General features: G+C 44.5%; 1 protein-coding gene across 1 annotated transcript in view; it reads left to right on the forward strand.

Moving 5' to 3' along the window:
* Positions 1-903: 903 nt before the first annotated feature.
* The window catches only part of LOC138667693 (pulmonary surfactant-associated protein D-like), a 59,189-nt gene continuing 37,991 nt past the window's right edge, over positions 904-22,101 (forward strand). The window contains exons 1-3 of the mRNA XM_069755810.1: positions 904-937; positions 6,406-6,594; positions 7,763-7,861. Coding sequence (XP_069611911.1) covers positions 6,423-6,594; positions 7,763-7,861 — 271 coding nt within the window. The 5' untranslated portion in view covers positions 904-937; positions 6,406-6,422. The remainder of the gene's footprint in view (positions 938-6,405; positions 6,595-7,762; positions 7,862-22,101) is intronic.

Raw genomic sequence — 22,101 nt, forward strand, 5'->3', positions numbered from 1 at the left:
ACAGTTTTAATGTGAAAATCAAGTTAGGCTTTTGGTGAACGAACAGTTATCGAACAGCCGAATTTTAAGCAAGTTGTTCGAGTTCGTCGAAAGACTCGAACACCGCCCAAAACAGCTCGAATTTGAAATTGGTGAACAGTTCGACTCGAACACCGCTCATCCCTAGTCATGCGTACCTTAAATAAAGGACTCGCCCCCCTGACTAAGCATTGACAAAATGCGCATCGGGTGCTTGGTAGGTGAGTAAACTACTCTCTTGTATGGTTTATATGCGACTTCTTACTTCATACCTTGGGGGCTATTTCTGTTTGCATGTAAGATGCCAGTTTGTACTCTTTTTTTTAACACAATCTATCACAGTGCTGAATAATATTTTTCCTAAATTTTTGCATATCATGATAGTGGTAGCATTCAATTTTCTGGCACCTTTATGAATGTTTTTATTAATGCATTTAAGAATTATATTTATATGTATATTTACATATTTGAGTAAATATATGATATGCGGTATTCTTCACCTGAACAAATTGATTAATTACACATTTCACATATTTGTGTGTAAATACCCCCTATTGTCTCACCCACCATCTTTTACAGTATGTGTCTGCTTTTTGGATTTTAAAAATCTTTTTTTTTTTTTTTTTTTTATTTCAACAAAGTTTTTGAACTTTTTAATATGGTGTAATACTAGTCCAGGCATTCATTCTTTTTTTCCTCCTTAATGTATCTAGATAGTATCACGTTGTGCCAAAAAATACAATGGTAATTGTCTTGTTTGCTTTTCGTTGTTTATCTGATTTTTATTATCCAAGTTTCAATATAATTAGTCAAATAAGGAAATGATCAAACAAGGAAATATTTCCCTACTACAGTATATATAGAGCTGTGCTGTTGTTTTTTTCCACCGCATTCGCTGATGTTCTCCTGCTTTGAAGTGGTACGTATCATATATTTAATTGAACTTATATTAAAACCACTGACAGATCATGTGATAAACATTGATTATTCTGTGAAAATATCACCTTCCGATGGGTTACATACACTACGCAGTGACCCCATACACAATAGATTACTGTCGGCCGGACAGTGATTAGACCAATGGCCAGTGGAGTAACTACAAAGTTATGGGCCCCGGTGCGAACTTTCAAATGGGGCCCCCCCACCATGCCAAAATATTTTCCACCCAAATTCACATTTTCACTATTAATTTTGCACACTATAGCTTTATTGCAAAGTTGTATAGTGTGACCTCAGTTGCATAACTATCCAGTGCCCCATCCTGGCATATATTTGTCCCCCATACTGCCATTGTTATGTAATGTATAAAAGAAAATAAACCATTATACTCATCAGGGGCTAACATAGAAGTCATGGGGATCCATATAAGAAGTATAATGCACCCCCATAGTCCTCCTTATAGTATAATACACTCCCCATAGTCCCCAATATAGTATTGTACACTCCTCAGTCTTCCATATAGTATAATACACTCCTCCATATATTAAAATACACTCCTCATAGTGCTCCATATAGCATAATACACTCTTCATAGTGCTCCATATACAGTAGTATAATACACTGCTCAGTCCTCCATATAGTATAATACACCCCTCATAGTCCTCCATATAGTATAATACACTCCTCAGTCCTCAATTTAGTATTATACACGCCACATAGTCCTCCATATATTAAAATACACTGCTCAGTCCTCGATATAGTATAATACACTGCTCATAGTGCTCCATATAGTATAATGCACCCCTCATAGTCCTCCATATAGTATAATACACTCCTCGGTCCTCCATTTAGTATTATACACTCCACCTAGTCCTCCATATATTAAAATACACTGCTCAGTCCTCCATATATACACTCCTCATAGTGCTCCATATAGTATAATGCACCGCCATCGTCATCCATGTCATACGATTCACTTCCCATAGTATGATGCACCCTAGTTCTTCATATAGTATAATATATTCCCCATAGTCCTTGATTCAGTATAATGCAGCCCACATATAGTATAATACAGCCACCCCACAGAGTATACTGCAGCCCTGCCATACAATACAATGTAACCCCCATAGAATATAATGCATCCCACCTCATAGTGTAATGCAGCCCCTCCATACAGGGGCAGTGAGAAAGACACAAGCAAATGGTGACTAGGGGGCAGGGGAGAAGACACAAGACAGGCACAAGGGTAACATAGGGGGGCTAGGGAGCAAGGAAGACAGGCACAAGGGGACACATGGGGGCTAGGAGGCAGGGGAGAACGTTACAAAGGGACTAGTGGGCAAGGGAGACTGACACAAGGGGACAAGGGAGACTGGCACAAGGGGACACACAGGGACTAGTTGGCCAGGGAGACTGACAAGGAGACACACAGGGACTAGTGGACAAGGCAGACTGACACAAGAAGCATACGGGGACTAGTTGGCCAGGGAGACTGACAAGGGGACACACAGGGACTAATGGGCAAGGGAGACTGGCACACGGGGACAAGGGACACAAGCATAAGGGGACAAGGGAGACAGGTGCAAGGGGACACACAGGGACTAGTGGGCAAGGGACACTGACACAAGGCTACACACGGGGACAAGGGATACAAGCACAAGGGGACTCATAGGGACTAGGAGGAAGGGGAGAAGGGCACAATGGGACACATGTGGACTAGGGTGCAAGGGAGAGAGGCACAAGAGGACACAAGGGGACTTCGAGGGCAGAGTAGAGAGGGACACAAGGGCTGCAAGGGGACAGAGGAAGACGAGGGGAGACTTGGGAGGAGGGAAGAAGGGGGCACAGGGATTACAAGGACAGGGTAGATGGAGAACACACGGAGACTTGAGAGCAGGGCAGACAAGTCACATGGGGACAAGGGGCAGGGAATGCATGGGGGGTGCAGGAGGACTCAGGGCATGGGAGATGGGGAGAATTGGGAGACCAGGGGAGGAGGAACAAGGTGTGTACGGGGGGCCCGGAGGAGCACAATGACCTGAACCTGGGGACCTACTAGGACATGGGGCACGGGAGAGCAGGGAGCAAATGGGGCTGGTGTCACAAGGGGCCAGGGACACTGGGGGCCGAGACGGCGACACACGGGCAGCAGACACCTCACTTCTGCCGGTCCCATACACCTCCATGTTCATCCCCGGATCCTCCACATGGCTGAGCTGCTGCGGCATCCCCCTCCTGGGCGGCTTGGTCCACGTGCCCCCCACTACCTCTGGAGCCACCTGTTCTCGGACCCAGCAGCCGCCACAAGCTTTGCCAATATGGCGGCCATCATCACCTGTGCAGATGCTGCACTGCCTGGGCCCCGCACACAGCGGGTGCGCGATGAAGTGATGTCATCACGCACCCGCAGTGTCAGAGGCAGAGGGGAATGATGGGAGAGGGAGCATCAGCTGACCCTCTCTCCTCCATCATTGCTTTGAACTGTGCCAGCATAATAAACGCCAGTATAGTTCACTGCAGCGGCTGCGACGGGGGAGTCGGGTGCCTCAGACTTGTCGGGCCCCTGACTTGCCAGACCCGGTTGCAGCGGGGACCACTGCAACTGTGGTAGTTACGCCCCTACCTCACACACACTACAGATATCACACACACACACACTACAGATGTCACACACACACACTACAGATGTCACACACACACACTACAGATGTCACACACACACACTACAGATCTCACACACACACTACAGATGTCACACACACTACAGATATCACACACACACAAACACACTACATATATCACACACACACACAAACACACACACTCTACAGATATCACACACACCCACACTACAGATATCACACACACCGACACACAACAGATATCGCACACACACTACAGATGTCACACACACACTACAGATGTCACACACACACACACACTACAGATGTCACACACACACACTACAGATATCACACACACACTACAGTTATCACACACACACACTCTACAGATATCACACACACACACTACAGATATCACACACACACTACAGATATCACACACACACACACTACAGATATCACACACATACTACAGATATCACACACACACTACAGATATCACACACATACTACAGATATCACACACAAACACACATCTCACACTCTCCTCTCTGGTAAAGGGGAGGCTGATATAAACCTGCAGCTCCTCATCTTCTCCTGCTTGCACAGTGCTGTCATGTCCCACACCTCCCCCACTCTCGCCTTCTGTCCCGGGGCTGCAGAGCAGGAGACGCTGTCTCGCTGTGCTGACTGGAGCTGCTTCCAAGTTCCTAATTCTCACATACCCCAGCTGCCCCCTCCCCCTAGATACGCCTCGGACTGTTGTCGTGCGGGAGGGATCTCCTGCACTGCAACATGGTGTCGGGTGCCTTGGACCTGCCGGGCCCCTGACCTGCTGGGCCCGGTCGCAGTGGCGACCACTGCGACCGTGGTAGTTACGCCACTGCCAATGGCTCAGCCAGCAACTGGGTCTCAAAAATTCTGACTACGAGAGAGAAGCAGCTTATGTCTCCGACAATGAAAAGCTTTACAGTCTAAAATTGGACTTATCAAATCCTTTTCTTCCTAAAATATCTGTCTGAGAGTCAGTAAACCCACATACGCATTAAACTCTCATCGGAGTATGCCAATATCAGTGGGTTTGGTCCGCTTTACTCTACAGTATCAAGATGCCTCAGATGAATTTTCCAATGAATAAAAGTTGACTTTTTTATTCAATAGATCTTGGAATAATAATAATAACTTCCACAATTAGATAGGTTTGAATAACATGTCCCTGTGCTGAGATAATCTTATAAATGTGCCCCTGATGTGTACTGGATAATGGCTGTGTCTGGCCATACAACAACATGGTCTGGTCATGCCACAGGTACTGGTTAGGGGAGAAGCAAAAGAAAGTATACAGACAATACATCATGGGATCACAGCTCATTTTATTCTGTCAGGTAAAGTATTCCCTGCTTGTTTTAATAAATGTTTTACTTCAAAGAAATAATTAGTTGTGATCCCATGCTGTAATGTCTGTATACTCTTTTCCTAAAGGTACCTTCACACGAAACGATATCGCTAGCGATCCGTGACGTTGCAGCGTCCTGGCTAGCGATATCGTTCAGTTTGACACACAGCAGCGATCAGAATCCTGCTGTGATGTTGTTGGTCGGGGCTAGAAGGCCAGAACTTTATTTGGTCGCTGGCTCTCCCGCTGACATCGCTGAATCGGCGTGTGTGACGCCGATTCAGCGATGTCTTCGCTGGTAACCAGGGTAAACATCGGGTTACTAAGCGCAGGGCCGGGCAGGGCTTTCCTGCACTCACTGTGAGCACAGCGGCCGGAAAGCACAGCGGTGACGTCACCGCTCTGCTTTCCGGCCGCTGTGCTCACAGCCAGTACAGAGAAGCACAGCGCCGAGGACAGACAGCGAAAGGTAAGTATGAAGCATTTGTTTTTTTACTTTTAGGATGGTAACCAGGGTAAACATTGGGTTACTAAGAGCGGCCCTGCGCTTAGTAACCCGATGTTTACCCTGGTTACCGGCATCGTTGGTCGCTGGAGAGCTGTCTGTGTGACAGCTCACCAGCGACCAAACAGCGACGCTGCAGCGATCCGGATCGTTGTCTGGATCGCTGCAGCGTCGTTTAGTGTGAAGGAACCTTTACTCCCTGCCCAGGAGCTGTGGGGTGATCAGACCATGTTCCTGCACAGTCAGACACAGCCATTACACAGTACACAGCAGGGGCATTTATAAGATTATCTCAGCACAGGAACATTTTGTTTCAACAGATCCAATGGTGGAAGTTATTATTATTCCAAGATCTATTGATTTAAAATGAACTTTTATTCGTTTGAAAACCCCTTTTTGGCTGTTTTTATTGGAAAAATGGTCCACACATAGGACTCCATTATGCTTTTATACCGGTAAATGGTATTGAGACTTGTCCCCTGATTTGTCAATTTACTGCAGTGCTGCAAATGCAGACCAACAACTTTGATTTTAGAAACTGTGCGACCTCTTTTTCTTCTGTCTGTATATTTTGCAAAACACACTAGCATAGTAATCTACACTATTACTTTATTATCTAACCTAGAAGATTTAAAACTAGAATTTTAAATGTAATTAAGCACAGTGTCTATAATATAGCAGCAAGCTGCGAAAGGCATTGCCAAACCAAAGGAAATATTGTTTTCGGGTAAGTATAAAAAAAAAAAAAAAAAAAATCCCTTTGTATATCATAGGGATTATATTAAAAATAATATGGTACAACTAAAAGTGTTTTCAAATCTTCAGACATTTCTTTGGAAACTGTAATATCAGTTGAGTTTGGACATTTTCTATATCTACAATCTACTAAGTCATTGTCTCTAACAAACTATGTTCATCCACAGTTACCCAGAGTTTGAAAATGGAGGCTCTTTTGGCTGTTTGCTTTCTTCTGTTCTGTGTGTCATCTGCTACAGAAGTTTGTTACGATTCACAGAATGGCTGTTCTATAATTACATGTGGAGCTCCAGGGAAGGATGGTCAACCAGGAGTAGATGGGAAGAATGGGTCTATAGGGGAGAAAGGAGACACAGGTGAATTTATATTGTTTGCATTTCTAAATAGTTAATCAGTGATACAATAGATATATAGAATGTTACCATCATGAGCTATTTACCATATCGAATCTAATGTGAATTTTGATTCTACCAAACTACATAGATTAATTTATCATTCTTATTATAGTATAGTTGTTTTTAATCTATTGATTTTTATTGAAAAGTTTGAAGACACAGTAATAATGATTCACTATCACAAAAGTGCAAACTTTTTGAATCCAGAAAAAGTAAACATGTGACAATCGGCAGACATAAGGAAAATCAAACAGGTGACGAAATGCAAGTAAGACTATGCCAAAATATTATATCAAGTAAAGGTAAAGTTTTGAGTATTGGAACTATGAGCAAACAATCTAAAAGTGGGTCACTAAGTGGGGTAAGTGGGGTCTTAGCATGGTCCAAAACTGACTTCTCAAGGGTCATGCTAAAGCAGGGGTGGGGAACCTCAGGCCCCAGGGCCATTTACGGCCCTCGATGACCTTTTATCAGGCCCCCGAGCAGATACTCAGGGACCGCATTCTTGGGCAGGGAGGTGTATTTCGATTACAACCAGCTCATTAATTTCTTCTTGCTCTGTTAGCACACACACAGTGTTCACTACTGAACAGTGAAGGGCATGCAATGAAAGATTACGTCCTGAAACCAGTGATAGAGTCAGGATGCACTTTGTGAGTAGATTTTGTACGGCCCCTGAAGGATGGTATAAATATCCAAATGGCCCTTGGCAGGAAAAAAAGATTCCTCACCCCTGTGCTAAAGGGTATCTCTAGTAACAAGGAATGAGGTCCTAACAAGGTTGTCAAATGTATCGTGGGAATAAAAATATGGGGGGGCAAAAATAGGGAACTGAAGGTAAAAGAGGAGAGGAATAGCTGGAGTCAAAACCTACACAATGGTTGGGACAAGTTAAGAAGAATCAGAACTTATAGAATTCTGTAAATATAGAGACGGTATGGTGAAATTTGTATGACTATTGTATTCAACCCAGGGTGAACAGATTATTTTCAAATTATGCATCTTGTCAGTCAGCATTGCCATGAGTTTCTCGTTAATCATGTACATGAAAGTGTTTCGGGAAAAGAAAAAACAGGTCACCTGGTACATGTGAATTTTTATTCTAAGCCTAATAATACATTTGCTTTAGGACCACCTGGATTACAAGGTGCAATTGGGCCAGAAGGACCACAAGGAAAACAGGGGCCTCCAGGTCAAAAAGGTGAAAAAGGGGAAAGCGGAGCTGCAGGTAAATGGTCATTGTAGAGCTCACTATGAAGCAGTCCTGGCATTCAGGACTGTAAGAGTTACTCATTTATTTTATTAGTTTTTTTGCTTTATATATACACTTTTTTTAGGACGAGTTGCACTTTTGTAGGTCTATGTATGCTAATATTTATTTATGTTAATCTATATTGATAGACTGGTGTAGATAGAAGTTGAGTAAATTGCTCTGGTGGAACCTATCTATGCAAAAACAATGCATGTTCAATCTAAAGGTACCGTCACACTCAGCAACTTTTGAACGATAACGATAGCGATCCGTGACGTTGCAGCGTCCTGGATAGCGATCTCGTTGTGTTTGACACGCAGCAGCGATCTGGATCCTGCTGTGACATCGCTGGTCGGAGCCAGAAGGCCAGAACTTTATTTCGTCGCTGGATCACCCGCTGACATCGCTGGATCGGCGTGTGTGACGCCGATCCAACGATGTGTTCACTGGTAACCAGGGTAAATATCGGGTTACTAAGCGCAGGGCCGCGCTTAGTAACCCGATATTTACCCTGGTTACCATTGTAAATGTAAAAAATAAACCACTACATACTCACATTCCGGTGTCTGTCACGTCCCTCGCCGTCAGCTTCCCGCACTGACTGTGAGCGCCGGCCGTAAAGCACAGCGGTGACATCACCGCTGTGCTCTGCTTTACGGCCGGCTGGCGCTCACAGTCAGTGCGGGAAGCTGACAGCGAGGGACGTGACAGACACCGGAATGTGAGTATGTAGTGTTTTTTTTTTTTTACATTTACAATGGTAACCAGGGTAAACATCGGGTTACTAAGCGCGGCCCTGCGCTTAGTAACCCGATGTTTACCCTGGTTACCCGGGGACTTCAACATCGTTGGTCGCTGGAGAGCTGTCTGTGTGACAGCTCTCCAGCGACCACACAAGGACTTTCCAACAATCACGGCCAGGTCGTATCGCTGGTCGTGATCGTTGGAAAGTTGATCAGTGTGAAGGTACCTTTAGGCTGCTTTCACACATCAGTTTTTTGCCATCAGTCACAATCCGTTGAATTTTGAAAAAAATGCATCCATCGCAGATTGTGAAAAACTGATGCGCCTGATCTGTTTTTTTGACGGATCCGATTAGCTGATCCAGCTAATTGAATCCTAAAAAAAAAATCAAAATAAAAAATCGGAGCATGCTCAGTTAAAAAAAAAACGGATTCATTGCCGGATTCCCTCATTTGACGGATCCAGCGCCATAGGCTTCCATTCTAGCACACAACGCACGGTAACAGATCCGTCGCCGTCAGTCTTTTTTCGACGGACGCAAAAAACATTACTATGTTCGTTTTCTCTGGCCGCTGGATAAACAATGCGACGGATGAAACTTGAGGCCATCCATCGCTAATACAGATCTGTGAGAAAAAAACTAATCTGGCGGCAACTTTTGCCGGATCCATTTTTTTCTAAATTTGCCGGATTGTGACTGACGGCAAAAAAACTGGTGTGAAAGCAGCCTAAGGCTTCTTTTATACATACTGTTGTTTTTCGGCCCATTTTTGCGGCCCCAATAGATTTCTATGGGGCCGCAAAAACGGGCCGCAATAATTTCATGGTGCGCTGTATGGCCGTGAGGGCCGTATTTACGGCCGTGAAGAAAAGATTGAGCCTGCTCGATCTTTTTCAGAGCTTATTGACATGGCCCCTGTTGAAAATCAATGGGGGCGCAAAAACAACAGAAGCTCGTTTTTGCGGTGCACCGAGACTTCTGGTTTTGTAGAATGCTGTTTTTTTTTTCTCAATACTATTTCCATAGTATTGGAAACCCGAAAAACAGCGATCCGCAAGTTTTTTGCAGTCCGTTATTGCGGCAGACCTAGAAAAATGCGGCGATACGGCCCGCAAAAAAGGCCTGAAATAACTGGTTGCAAAAAAAACGGTATGTGTAAAAGTAGCCTAATGGTATACTGCAGGGATGGACAACTCCAGTCCTCAAGGGCCAGCAACAGTGCATATTTTAAGGAATTACCTTAGCATTGCACAAGGTGTTGAAATCATTACCTGTGCAGGTGATTAACCCCTACACGCCACAGCCCATTTTGGTTTTTTAGGTTTCTGTTTTTTGCGCCCTGTCTTCCCAGAGCCATAACTTTTTTATTTTTCTGTCAATGTGGCCCTGTGACAGCTTGTTTAATACGGGGCTATTTGTACTTTTTAAAAACACTATTGGTTTTACCACATAGTGTACAGGAAAAAAAATCCAATGCAGTGAAATTGCAAAAAAGTCCAAGTCCACAATTGTTTTTTTTTTTTTACCATTTTCAAAAAAATGCTAAAGCTGACCTGCCATTAGGATTCTCTAGGTTCTTTTTTATTTAAGTGGTGAAAACAAAATCTAAAATTTGTTAAAACTCCCCCCCCAAAAATAGTGTCATTTTCTGTTGCCCATACTGTCTCCATTTTTTGTGACATGGGGCTGGGTGAGGGTTAATTTTTTGAGAAGCTGATATTTTAAGAATTTTGGTGTAGATAAGAACTTTTGACTAGTGTTGAGCGATACCGTCCGATACTTGAAAGTATCGGTATCGGATAGTATCGGCCGATACCCGAAAAATATCGGATATCGCCGATACCGATATCCGATACCAATACAAGTCAATGGGACATCAAGTATCGGAATGTATCCTCATGGATCCCAGGGTCTGAAGGAGAGGAAACTCTCCTTCAGGCCCTGGGATCCATATTAAAGTGTAAAATAAAGAATTAAAATAAAAAATATTGTTATATTCACCTCTCCGGCGGCCCCTGGACATCAGCGGGAGGATCCGGCGTCCGGCACGGCTTCTTTCTTCAAAATGCGCGCCTTCAGGACCTGTGGAATGACGTCCCGGCTTCTGATTGGTCGCGTGCCGCCCATGTGACCGCCACGCGACCAATCAGAAGCCGCGACGTCATTCCTCAGGTCCTAGAAGGCGCTCATTCTAGGACTTTAGCTGAGGAATGACGTCGCGGCTTCTGATTGGTCGCGTGGCGGTCACATGGGCGGCACGCGACCAATCAGAAGCCGGGACGTCATTCCACAGGTCCTGAAGGCGCGCATTTTGAAGAAAGAAGCCGTGCCGGACGCCGGATCCTCCCGCTGATGTCCAGGGGCCGCCGGAGAGGTGAATATAACAATATTTTTTATTTTAATTCTTTATTTTACACTTCCGATACCGATACCCGATATCACAAAAATATCGGATCTCGGTATCGGAATTCCGATACCGCAAGTATCGGCCGATACCCGATACTTGCGGTATCGGAATGCTCAACACTACTTTTGACTAACAGTTATAGCATTTTAATGCAATGTTGCGGTGACCCAAAAAAATGTAATTCTGGTATTTACTTTTTTCTTTATTTTTTTATTTTGAATGGGGCAAATAGGGGGTGATTTAAACTTTTATATTTCTTTATTTTTCATATTATTAAAATATTTTAACTTTTCTCTTGCTTTAACCCCTTAATCCCATATGACGTACTATCCCGTCGAGGTGATAGTACGTCATAGCGATCGGCCGCGCTCACGGGGGGAGCGCGGCCGATCGCGGCCGGGTGTCAGCTGCCTATCGCAGCTGACATCCGGCACTATGTGCCAGGAGCAGTCACGGACCGCCCCCGGCACATTAACCCCCGGCACACTGTGATCAAACATGATCGCAGTGTACCGGCGGTACAGGGAAGCATCACGCAGGGAGGGGGCTCCCTGTGTGCTTCCCTGAGACGATCGGTACAAGGTGATGTACTCACCTTGTACCGAGCATCTCTTCACTGCAGTCCCCGGATCCAAAATGGCTGCGGGGCTGCATCCGGGTCCTGCAGGGAGTACTTCTGGATCGACTGCAGGCACTGGTAAGCCAGGCTAAGCCTGCAGCGATGTGAGTGAGATCGCCGATCTAACAGAGTGCTATGCAAACTGTCAGATCAGCGATCTGTGATGTCCCCCCTGGGACAAAGTAAAAAAGTAAAAAAAAAAAATTCCACATGTGTAAAAAAAAAAAAAAAAATTCTAAAATGAATAAATAAAAAAAAAATATTATTCCCATAAATACATTTCTTTATCTAAAAAAAAAACAATAAAAGTACACATTTTTAGTATCGCCGCGTCCGTAACGACCCAACCTATAAAACTGTCCTACTAGTTAACCCCTTCAGTGAACACCGTAAAAAAAAAAGAGCCAAAAAACAATGCTTTATTATCATACCGCCAAACAAAAAGTGGAATAACACACGATCAAAAAGACACATATAAATAACCATGTTACCGCTGAAAACGTCATCTTGTCCCGCAAAAAACGAGCTGCCACTCAGCATCATAAGCAAAAAAAAAAAAAAGTTATAGTCCGCACAATAAAGCGATGCCAAAATAATTATTTTTTCTATAAAATAGCTTTTATCGTATAAAAGCGCCAAAACATAAAAAAATGATATAAATGAGATGTCACTGTAATCGTACTGACCCGACGAATAAAACTGCTTTATCAATTTTACCAAATGCAAAACGGTATAAACGCCTCCCCCAAAAGAAATTCATGAATAGCTGGTTTTTGGTCATTCTGCCTCACAAAAATCGGAATAAAAAGTGATCAAAAACTGTCACGTGTCCGAAAATTTTACCAATAAAAACGTCAACTCGTTCCGCAAAAAAACAAGACCTCAGATGACTGTGGACCAAAATATGGAAAAATTATAGGTCTCAAAATGTGGAGACGCAAAAACCTTTTTGCTATAAAAAAGCGTCTTTTATAGTGTTGCAGCTGCCAATCATAAAAATCCGATATAAAAAACACTATAAAAGTAAATCAAACCCCCCTTCATCACCCTCTTAGTTAGGGAAAAATAATAAAATTAAAGAAATGTGTTTATTTCCATTTTCCCATTAGGGCTACGGCTAGGGCTAGGGTTAGGGTTAGGGCTAGGGTTAGGGCTAGGGTTGGCGCTAGGGTTAGAGCTAGGGTTAGGTCTAGGGTTAGGGTTAGGGCTAGGGTTGGGGCTAGGGTTGGGGCTAGGGTTGGGGCTAGGGCTAGGGTTAGGGTTAGGGCTAGGGTTAGGGTTGGGGCTAGGGTTGGAGCTAAAGTTAGGGTTAGGGTTGGGGCTAAAGTTAGGGTTAGGGTTGGGGCTAAAGTTAGGGTTTGGATTACATTTACGGTTGGGATTAGAATTAGGGGTGTGTCAGGGTTAGGGGTGTGGTTTAGGGTTACCGTTGGGATTAGGGTTAGGGGTGTTGTTGGATTAGGGTTTCAGGTAGAATTGGGGAGTTTCCACTGTACAGGCACATCAGGGGCTCTCCAAACGCGACATGGCGTCCGATCTCAATTACAGCCAATTCTGCGTTGAAAAAGTAAAACAGTGCTCCTTCCCTTCCGAGCTCTCCGGTGCACCCAAACAAGGGTTTACCCCAACATATGGGGTATCCGCGTACTCGGGACAAATTGGACAACAACTTTAGTGCTTCAAGTTCTCTTGTTATCCTTGGGAAAATAAAAATTTGGGGGGCTAAAAATCATTTTTGTGGGAAAAATAAGATTTTTTTATTTTCACGGCTCTGCGTTGTAAACTGCAGTGAAACACTTGGGGGTTCAAAGTTCTCACAACACATCTAGACAAGTTCCTTGGGAGGTCTAGTTTCCAATATGGGGTCACTTGTGGGGGGTTTCTACTGTTTGGGTACATCAGGGGCTCTGCAAATGCAACGTGACGCCTGCAGACCAATCCATCTAAGTCTGTATTCCAAATGGTGCTCTTTCCCTTCCGAGCTCTGCCATGCGTGTTGTGAATTCTGTGGCTGAGTTCACTTCTGTGGTCACAAGTGGTATTGCAGTCTCTGGGCTTCCTCCCTCAGGTGTTTTGGTGAGCTCGTTGGCTGCCTTGCTATTTAGCTCCACCTGAGTCTGTCTTCCTTGCTCCTTGTCAATGTTCCAGTGTTGGATCTGAGCTACTGCATCTTTCCTTGGGCCTGCTGCTCTGCTAGATAAGTGCTTCTAGTTTGTTTTCTGTTTTTTTCTGTCCAGCTTGCTATTAACTTTTGCTGGAAGCTCTGAGAAGCAAAGGGGTGCACCGCCGTGCTGTTAGTTCGGCACGGTGGGTCTTTTTGCCCCTTTGCGTGGTTTTCGTTTTAGGGTTTTTTGTAGACTGCATAGTTCTCTTTGCTATCCTCGCTCTGTCTAGAATATCGGGCCTCACTTTGCTGAATCTATTTCATTCCTACGTTTGTCTTTTCATCTTGCTAACAGTCATTATATGTGGGGGGCTGCCTTTTCCTTTGGGGTATTTCTCTGAGGTAAGTCAGGCTTGTATTTCTATCTTCAGGCTAGTCAGCTCCTCAGGCAGTGCCGAGTTGCATAGGTAGTGATAGGCGCAATCCACTGCTGCTTATAGTTGTGTGAGGATAGATCAGGTACTGCAGTCTACAGAGATTCCATGTCTCAGAGCTCGTCCTATTGTTTTTGGTTATTGCCAGATCTCTGTATGTGCGCTGATTACTGCACGCTGTGTTGCCTGATTGCCGGCCATAACAGTACAAGGAGCCACACCAATGATTCCCAATAGAGGGAAAAAAGAAATCCTGACATCATTTTTTTTTCTTAGCTCTGTCTTCAGTCTTTTTTTTCCCCTAGACATTAGAGTGCTTCAGGACACAGCTGTGGACATGGATATTCAGGCTCTGTGCTCCTCAATGGATAATCTCGTTGTAAATGTACAAAAGATTCAAGATACTATTGATCAGAAATCGATGCTAGAACCAAGAATTCCGATTCCTGATTTGTTTTTTGGTGACAGAACTAAGTTCCTGAGCTTCAGAAATAATTGTAAGCTATTTTTGGCCTTGAAACCTCATTCTTCTGGTAATCCTATTCAACAGGTTTTGATTATTATTTCTTTTTTGCGCGGCGACCCACAGGACTGGGCGTTTTCTCTTGCACCAGGAGATTCTGCATTGAGTAATGTTGATGCATTTTTCCTGGCGCTCGGATTGCTTTACGATGAGCCTAATTCAGTGGATCAGGCTGAGAAAAATCTGCTGGCTTTATGCCAGGGTCAGGATGATGTAGAAGTATATTGTCAGAAATTTAGGAAATGGTCAGTACTCACTCTGTGGAATGAATCTGCACTAGCGGCTTTGTTCAGAAGGGGTCTCTCTGAAGCTCTTAAGGATGTAATGGTGGGATTTCCTATGCCTGCTGGTTTGAATGAGTCTATGTCCTTGGCCATTCAGATCGGTCGTCGCTTGCGCGAGCGTAAATCTGTGCACCATCTGGCGGTACTGCCTGAGAGTAAACCTGAGCCTATGCAGTGCGACAGGACTATGACTAAAGTAGAACGGCAAGAACACAGACGTCTGAACAGACTGTGTTTCTATTGTGGTGATTCTACTCATGCTATTTCTAATTGTCCTAAACGCACTAGGCGGTTCGATAGCTCTGCCGTTATTGGTACTGTACAGTCCAAATTCCTTTTGTCCATTACCTTAATGTGCTCTTTGTCATCATATTCTGTCATGGCGTTTGTGGATTCAGGCGCTGCCCTGAATCTGATGGATTTGGATTATGCTAAACGTTGTGGATTTTTCTTGGAGCCTTTGCGGTGTCCTATTCCGTTGAGAGGAATTGATGCTACACCTTTGGCCAAGAATAAGCCTCAGTACTGGGCCCAGCTGACCATGTGCATGGCTCCTGCACATCAGGAAGTTATTCGCTTTCTGGTACTGCATAATTTGCATGATGTGGTCGTGTTGGGGTTGCCATGGCTACAAACCCATAATCCAGTATTGGATTGGAATTCTATGTCGGTAACCAGCTGGGGTTGTCAGGGAGTACATGGTGATGTTCCATTTTTGTCTATTTCGTCATCCATTCCTTCTGACATCCCAGAGTTCTTGTCGGACTTTCAGGATGTATTTGAAGAGTCCAAGTCTGATGCCCTACCTCCGCATAGGAATTGTGATTGTGCTATCGATTTGATTCCTGGTAGTAAATTCCCTAAGGGTCGTTTATTTAATTTGTCCGTACCTGAACACACCGCTATGCGCAGTTATGTGAAGGAGTCCCTGGAGAAGGGACATATTCGCCCATCGTCGTCACCATTGGGAGCAGGGTTCTTTTTTGTAGCCAAGAAGGATGGTTCGCTAAGACCGTGTATTGATTACCGCCTTCTTAATAAGATCACTGTTAAGTTTCAGTATCCCTTGCCATTGATTTCTGACTTGTTTGCTCGGATTAAGGGGGCTAGTTGGTTTACTAAGATTGATCTTCGTGGTGCGTATAATCTGGTGAGAATCAGGCAGGGAGATGAATGGAAAACGGCATTTAATACGCCCGAGGGTCATTTTGAGTATCTGGTGATGCCGTTTGGACTTGCCAATGCTCCATCTGTTTTTCAGTCTTTTATGCATGACATTTTCCGTGAGTATCTGGATAAATTCTTGATTGTTTACTTGGATGACATTTTGATCTTCTCAGATGATTGGGAGTCTCATGTGAAGCAAGTCAGAATGGTTTTCCAGGTACTGCGTGCTAATTCCTTGTTCGTGAAGGGATCAAAGTGTCTCTTCGGTGTGCAGAAAGTTTCATTTTTGGGGTTCATCTTTTCCCCTTCTACTATCGAGATGGATCCGGTTAAGGTTCAGGCCATCCAGGATTGGACTCAGCCGACATCTCTAAAAAGTCTGCAGAAATTCCTGGGCTTTGCTAATTTTTATCGTCGCTTCATCTGTAATTTTTCTAGCATTGCCAGACCATTGACCGATTTGACCAAGAAGGGTGCTGATTTGGTTAATTGGTCTTCTGCTGCCGTGGAAGCTTTTCAGGAGTTGAAGCGTCGTTTTTGTTCTGCCCCTGTGTTGTGTCAACCTGATGTTTCTCTTCCGTTCCAGGTCGAGGTTGATGCTTCTGAGATTGGTGCAGGGGCGGTTTTGTCACAGAGAGGTTCTGGTTGCTCAGTGTTCAAACCATGTGCTTTCTTTTCCAGGAAATTTTCTGCTGCTGAGCGTAATTATGATGTGGGCAACCGAGAGTTGCTGGCCATGAAGTGGGCATTCGAGGAGTGGCGTCATTGGCTTGAGGGTGCTAAGCATCGCGTGGTGGTATTGACTGATCATAAGAACTTGACTTATCTCGAGTCTGCCAAGCGCTTGAATCCTAGACAGGCCCGTTGGTCGTTATTTTTTGCTCGTTTTGATTTTGTGATTTCATACCTTCCGGGCTCTAAAAATGTGAAGGCGGATGCTCTGTCTAGGAGTTTTGTGCCCGACTCTCCGGGGTTATCTGAGCCGGCGAGTATCCTCAAGGAAGGAGTCATTGTGTCTGCCATCTCCCCTGATTTGCGGAGAGTGTTGCAGAAATTTCAGGCTAATAAACCTGATCGTTGTCCGGCCGAGAAACTGTTCGTCCCTGATAGGTGGACTAGTAAAGTTATCTCTGAACTTCATTGTTCGGTGCTGGCCGGTCATCCAGGAATCTTTGGTACCAGGGAGTTGGTTGCTAGATCCTTCTGGTGGCCATCTCTGTCACGGGATGTGCGTGCTTTTGTGCAGTCCTGTGGAATTTGTGCTAGGGCTAAGCCCTGCTGTTCACGTGCCAGTGGGTTGCTTTTGCCCTTGCCGGTCCCGAAGAGGCCTTGGACACATATTTCGATGGATTTCATTTCTGACCTTCCCGTTTCTCAAAAAATGTCGGTCATTTGGGTGGTCTGTGATCGCTTTTCTAAAATGGTCCATCTGGTGCCCTTGGTTAAATTGCCTTCCTCCTCTGATTTGGTGCCTTTGTTCTTCCAGCATGTGGTTCGTTTACATGGCATTCCTGAGAATATTGTTTCTGACAGAGGTTCCCAGTTTGTCTCGAGGTTCTGGCGAGCCTTTTGTGGTAGGATGGGCATTGACCTATCTTTCTCCTCGGCCTTCCATCCTCAGACTAATGGCCAGACCGAACGAACCAATCAGACCTTGGAAACATATCTGAGATGTTTTGTTTCCGCTGACCAGGATGATTGGGTGTCATTTTTGCCGTTGGCTGAGTTCGCCCTTAATAATCGGGCCAGCTCGGCTACCTTGGTCTCTCCATTTTTCTGCAATTCTGGGTTCCATCCTCGTTTCTCTTCAGGACAGGTTGAGTCTTCGGACTGTCCTGGTGTGGATTCTGTGGTGGACAGGTTGCAGCAGATCTGGACTCAGGTAGTGGACAATTTGACCTTGTCCCAGGAGAAGGCTCAGCTTTTCGCTAATCGCAGACGCCGTGTGGGACCCCGACTTCGTGTTGGGGATTTGGTTTGGTTATCTTCTCGTCATATTCCTATGAAGGTTTCCTCTCCTAAATTTAAACCTCGTTTTATTGGTCCGTATAGGATTTCTGAGATTCTCAATCCGGTGTCTTTTCGTCTGACCCTCCCAGACTCCTTTTCCATACATAATGTATTCCATAGGTCGTTGTTGAGGAGATACGTGGCACCTATGGTTCCATCTGTGGAGCCTCCTGCCCCTGTTTTGGTGGAGGGGGAATTGGAGTATATTGTGGAGAAGATTTTGGATTCTCGTGTCTCTAGACGGAAACTCCAGTATCTGGTCAAATGGAAGGGTTATGCTCAGGAAGATAATTCCTGGGTTTTTGCCTCTGATGTCCATGCCCCAGATCTTGTTCATGCCTTTCATGTGGCTCATCCTGGTCGGCCTGGGGGTTCTGGTGAGGGTTCGGTGACCCCTCCTCAAGGGGGGGGTACTGTTGTGAATTCTGTGGCTGAGTTCACTTCTGTGGTCACAAGTGGTATTGCAGTCTCTGGGCTTCCTCCCTCAGGTGTTTTGGTGAGCTCGTTGGCTGCCTTGCTATTTAGCTCCACCTGAGTCTGTCTTCCTTGCTCCTTGTCAATGTTCCAGTGTTGGATCTGAGCTACTGCATCTTTCCTTGGGCCTGCTGCTCTGCTAGATAAGTGCTTCTAGTTTGTTTTCTGTTTTTTTCTGTCCAGCTTGCTATTAACTTTTGCTGGAAGCTCTGAGAAGCAAAGGGGTGCACCGCCGTGCTGTTAGTTCGGCACGGTGGGTCTTTTTGCCCCTTTGCGTGGTTTTCGTTTTAGGGTTTTTTGTAGACTGCATAGTTCTCTTTGCTATCCTCGCTCTGTCTAGAATATCGGGCCTCACTTTGCTGAATCTATTTCATTCCTACGTTTGTCTTTTCATCTTGCTAACAGTCATTATATGTGGGGGGCTGCCTTTTCCTTTGGGGTATTTCTCTGAGGTAAGTCAGGCTTGTATTTCTATCTTCAGGCTAGTCAGCTCCTCAGGCAGTGCCGAGTTGCATAGGTAGTGATAGGCGCAATCCACTGCTGCTTATAGTTGTGTGAGGATAGATCAGGTACTGCAGTCTACAGAGATTCCATGTCTCAGAGCTCGTCCTATTGTTTTTGGTTATTGCCAGATCTCTGTATGTGCGCTGATTACTGCACGCTGTGTTGCCTGATTGCCGGCCATAACACATGCGCTCAAACAGTGGTATCAGCGTACTCAGGACAAATTGGACAACAACTTTTGGGGTCCAATTTATCCTGTTACTCTTGTGAAAATACAAAACTGGGGACTAAAAATCATTTTTGTGAAAAAAAAAAAAGAATTTTTATTTTCACGGCTCTGCGTTATAAACTGTAGAGAAACACTTGGGGGATCAAAGCTCTCAAAACACATCTAGATAAGTTCCTTAGGGGGTCTACTTTCCAAAATGGTGTCACTTGTGGGGGGTTTCAATGTTTAGGCACATCAGGGGCTCTCCAAACGTAACATGGCGTCCCATCTCAATTCCAGTCAATTTTGCATTGAAAAGTCAAATGGCGCTCCTTCCCTTCCGAGCTCTGCCATGTGCCCAAACAATGGTTTACACCCACATATTGGGTATCAGCGCACTCAGGACAAATTGCACAACTTTTCTGGTCTAATTTCTTCTCTTACCCTTGGGAAAATAAAAAATTGGGGGCAAAAATATCATTTTTGTGAATAAATGTGATTTTTTATTTTTACGGCTCTGCATTATAAACTTCTATGAATCACTTGTTGGGTCAAAGTGCTCACCACACATCTAGATAAGTTCCTTAAGGGGTCTACTTTCCAAAATGGTGTCACTTGTGGGGGGTTTCAATGTTTAGGCACATCAGGGGCTCTCCAAACGCAACATGGCGTCCCATCTCAATTCCAGTCAATTTTGCATTGAAAAGTCAAATGGCGCTCCTTCCCTTCTGAGCTCTGCCATGCGCCCAAACAATGGTTTACACCCACATATGGGGTATCAGCGTACTCAGGACAAATTGCACAACAAATTTTGTGGTCTAATATCTTCTCTTACCCTTGGGAAAATAAAAAATTGGGGGCAAAAATATCATTTTTGTGAAAAAAATATGATTTTTTATTTTTACGGCTCTGCATTATAAACTTCTATAAAGCACTTGGTGGGTCAAAGTGCTCACCACACATGTAGATAAGTTCCTTAAGGGGTCTACTTTCCAAAATGGTGTCACGTGTGGGGGGTTTCAATGTTTAGGCACATCAGGGGCTCTCCAAACGCAACATGGCGTCCCATCTCAATTCCTTTGAATTTTGCATTGAAAAGTCAAATGGCGCTCCTTTCCTTCCGAGCTCTGCCATGCACCCAAACAGTGGTTTACCCCCACATGTGGGGTATCAGCGTACTCAGGACAAATTGTACAACAACTGTGGGGGTCCATTTTCTCCTGTTACCCTTGGTAAAATATAACAAATTGGAGCTAAAATAAATTTTGTGTGAAAAAAAGTTAAATGTTCAGTTTTATTTAAACATTCCAAAAATTCCTGTAAAACACCTGAAGGGTTAATAAACTTCTTGAATGTGGTTTTGAGCACCTTGAGGGGGTGCAGTTTTTAGAATGGTGTCACACTTGGGTATTTTCTATCATATAGACCCCTCAAAATGACTTCAAATGAGATGTGGTCCCTAAAAAAAAATGGTGTTGTAAAAATGAGAAATTGCTGGTCAAATTTTAATCCTTATAACTCCCTAACAAATAAAAATTTTGGTTCCAAAATTGTGCTGATGTAAAGTAGACATGTGGGAAATGTTACTTATTAAGTATTTTGCATGACATATCTCTGTGATTTAATTGCATAAAAATTCAAAGTTGGAAAATTGCGAAATGGTCAGAATTGTAAAAATTGGCCCGGTCATTAACGTGCAAACCACCCTCGGGGCTTAAGGGGTTAATAGTCTACATAGGAGACTAGAAGCTGCAATCATCCGATTGCTTGTACTTCAGCTCTTCTTTGTGTGGCAGAAATGCTCACTTGCTATGAGCGCCAACCACTCAGTGGCGCTCATAGCAAGGCTGGTTGTCAAAAATGGGGAGGACCCCACGCCGTTTGTATTTATTTATTTAAATAATTTAAAAAATATGGCGTGCGGACCTCTTTATTCTTGATATCCAACCTTGCTGAAGCTGACAGCTGAGGGTTTCAGCCCCCAGCTGTGAGTTTTGTCTGGCTGGTTATCAAAAATAGGGGGGAACCCACGCCTTTTTTATTAATTACCGTATTTATTTACAGTGCAGGAGCGGCAGATGAATACTCCCATCCGCTGCTCCTGCTGTCACTGTTATTAGGGCTCATACTCACATGCGAGAAACTCAGATGAGTCTCGCACATCAATACCCTGCACGGCACCCGGCACTCAGGAGTGGAGCGTGCGGCTGCATGTATTCCTATGCAGCCGCACTTTCCGATCTGAGTGCCGGGAGCAGTGCCGGGTATTGACGTGCGCGACTCATTCGAGTTTCTCGCATGTGAGTATGAGACCTTAGCAGGGTAGACTGATAGCAGTAATAATCCCATCAGCTGCCGCCTGTTGTCTCTTATTACTTAAACGTAATGCTCATCATTCTTTCCTGCTCGTGACGATCACGGCAGAGCAGGGAAGAAGCAGGAGAGCCGTGTTTAACACCCAGCGCTGGGGAACAGCGCTTACTGTAATGCTTCTTCCCCGGCGCCGATGCGTGTCACATAGATGACATTATTATTTTTATTTATTTATATAGCACCATTTATTCCATGAGAAGTGGTTACATACAAATTACAGATATCACTTACAGTAAGCAAACTAACAATTACAGACTGATACAGAAGGTCGAGGACCCTACCCTTGCCGGCTTATATTCTACAGGATGGTGGGGGTTGAGGGTTGCAGGAGCTTCGGTGTTGGTGAGGCGGTAGCTTTGGTAGT

Source organism: Ranitomeya imitator, chromosome 2, assembly GCF_032444005.1.
Source record: "Ranitomeya imitator isolate aRanImi1 chromosome 2, aRanImi1.pri, whole genome shotgun sequence".
Classification (NCBI taxonomy): domain Eukaryota; kingdom Metazoa; phylum Chordata; class Amphibia; order Anura; family Dendrobatidae; genus Ranitomeya; species Ranitomeya imitator.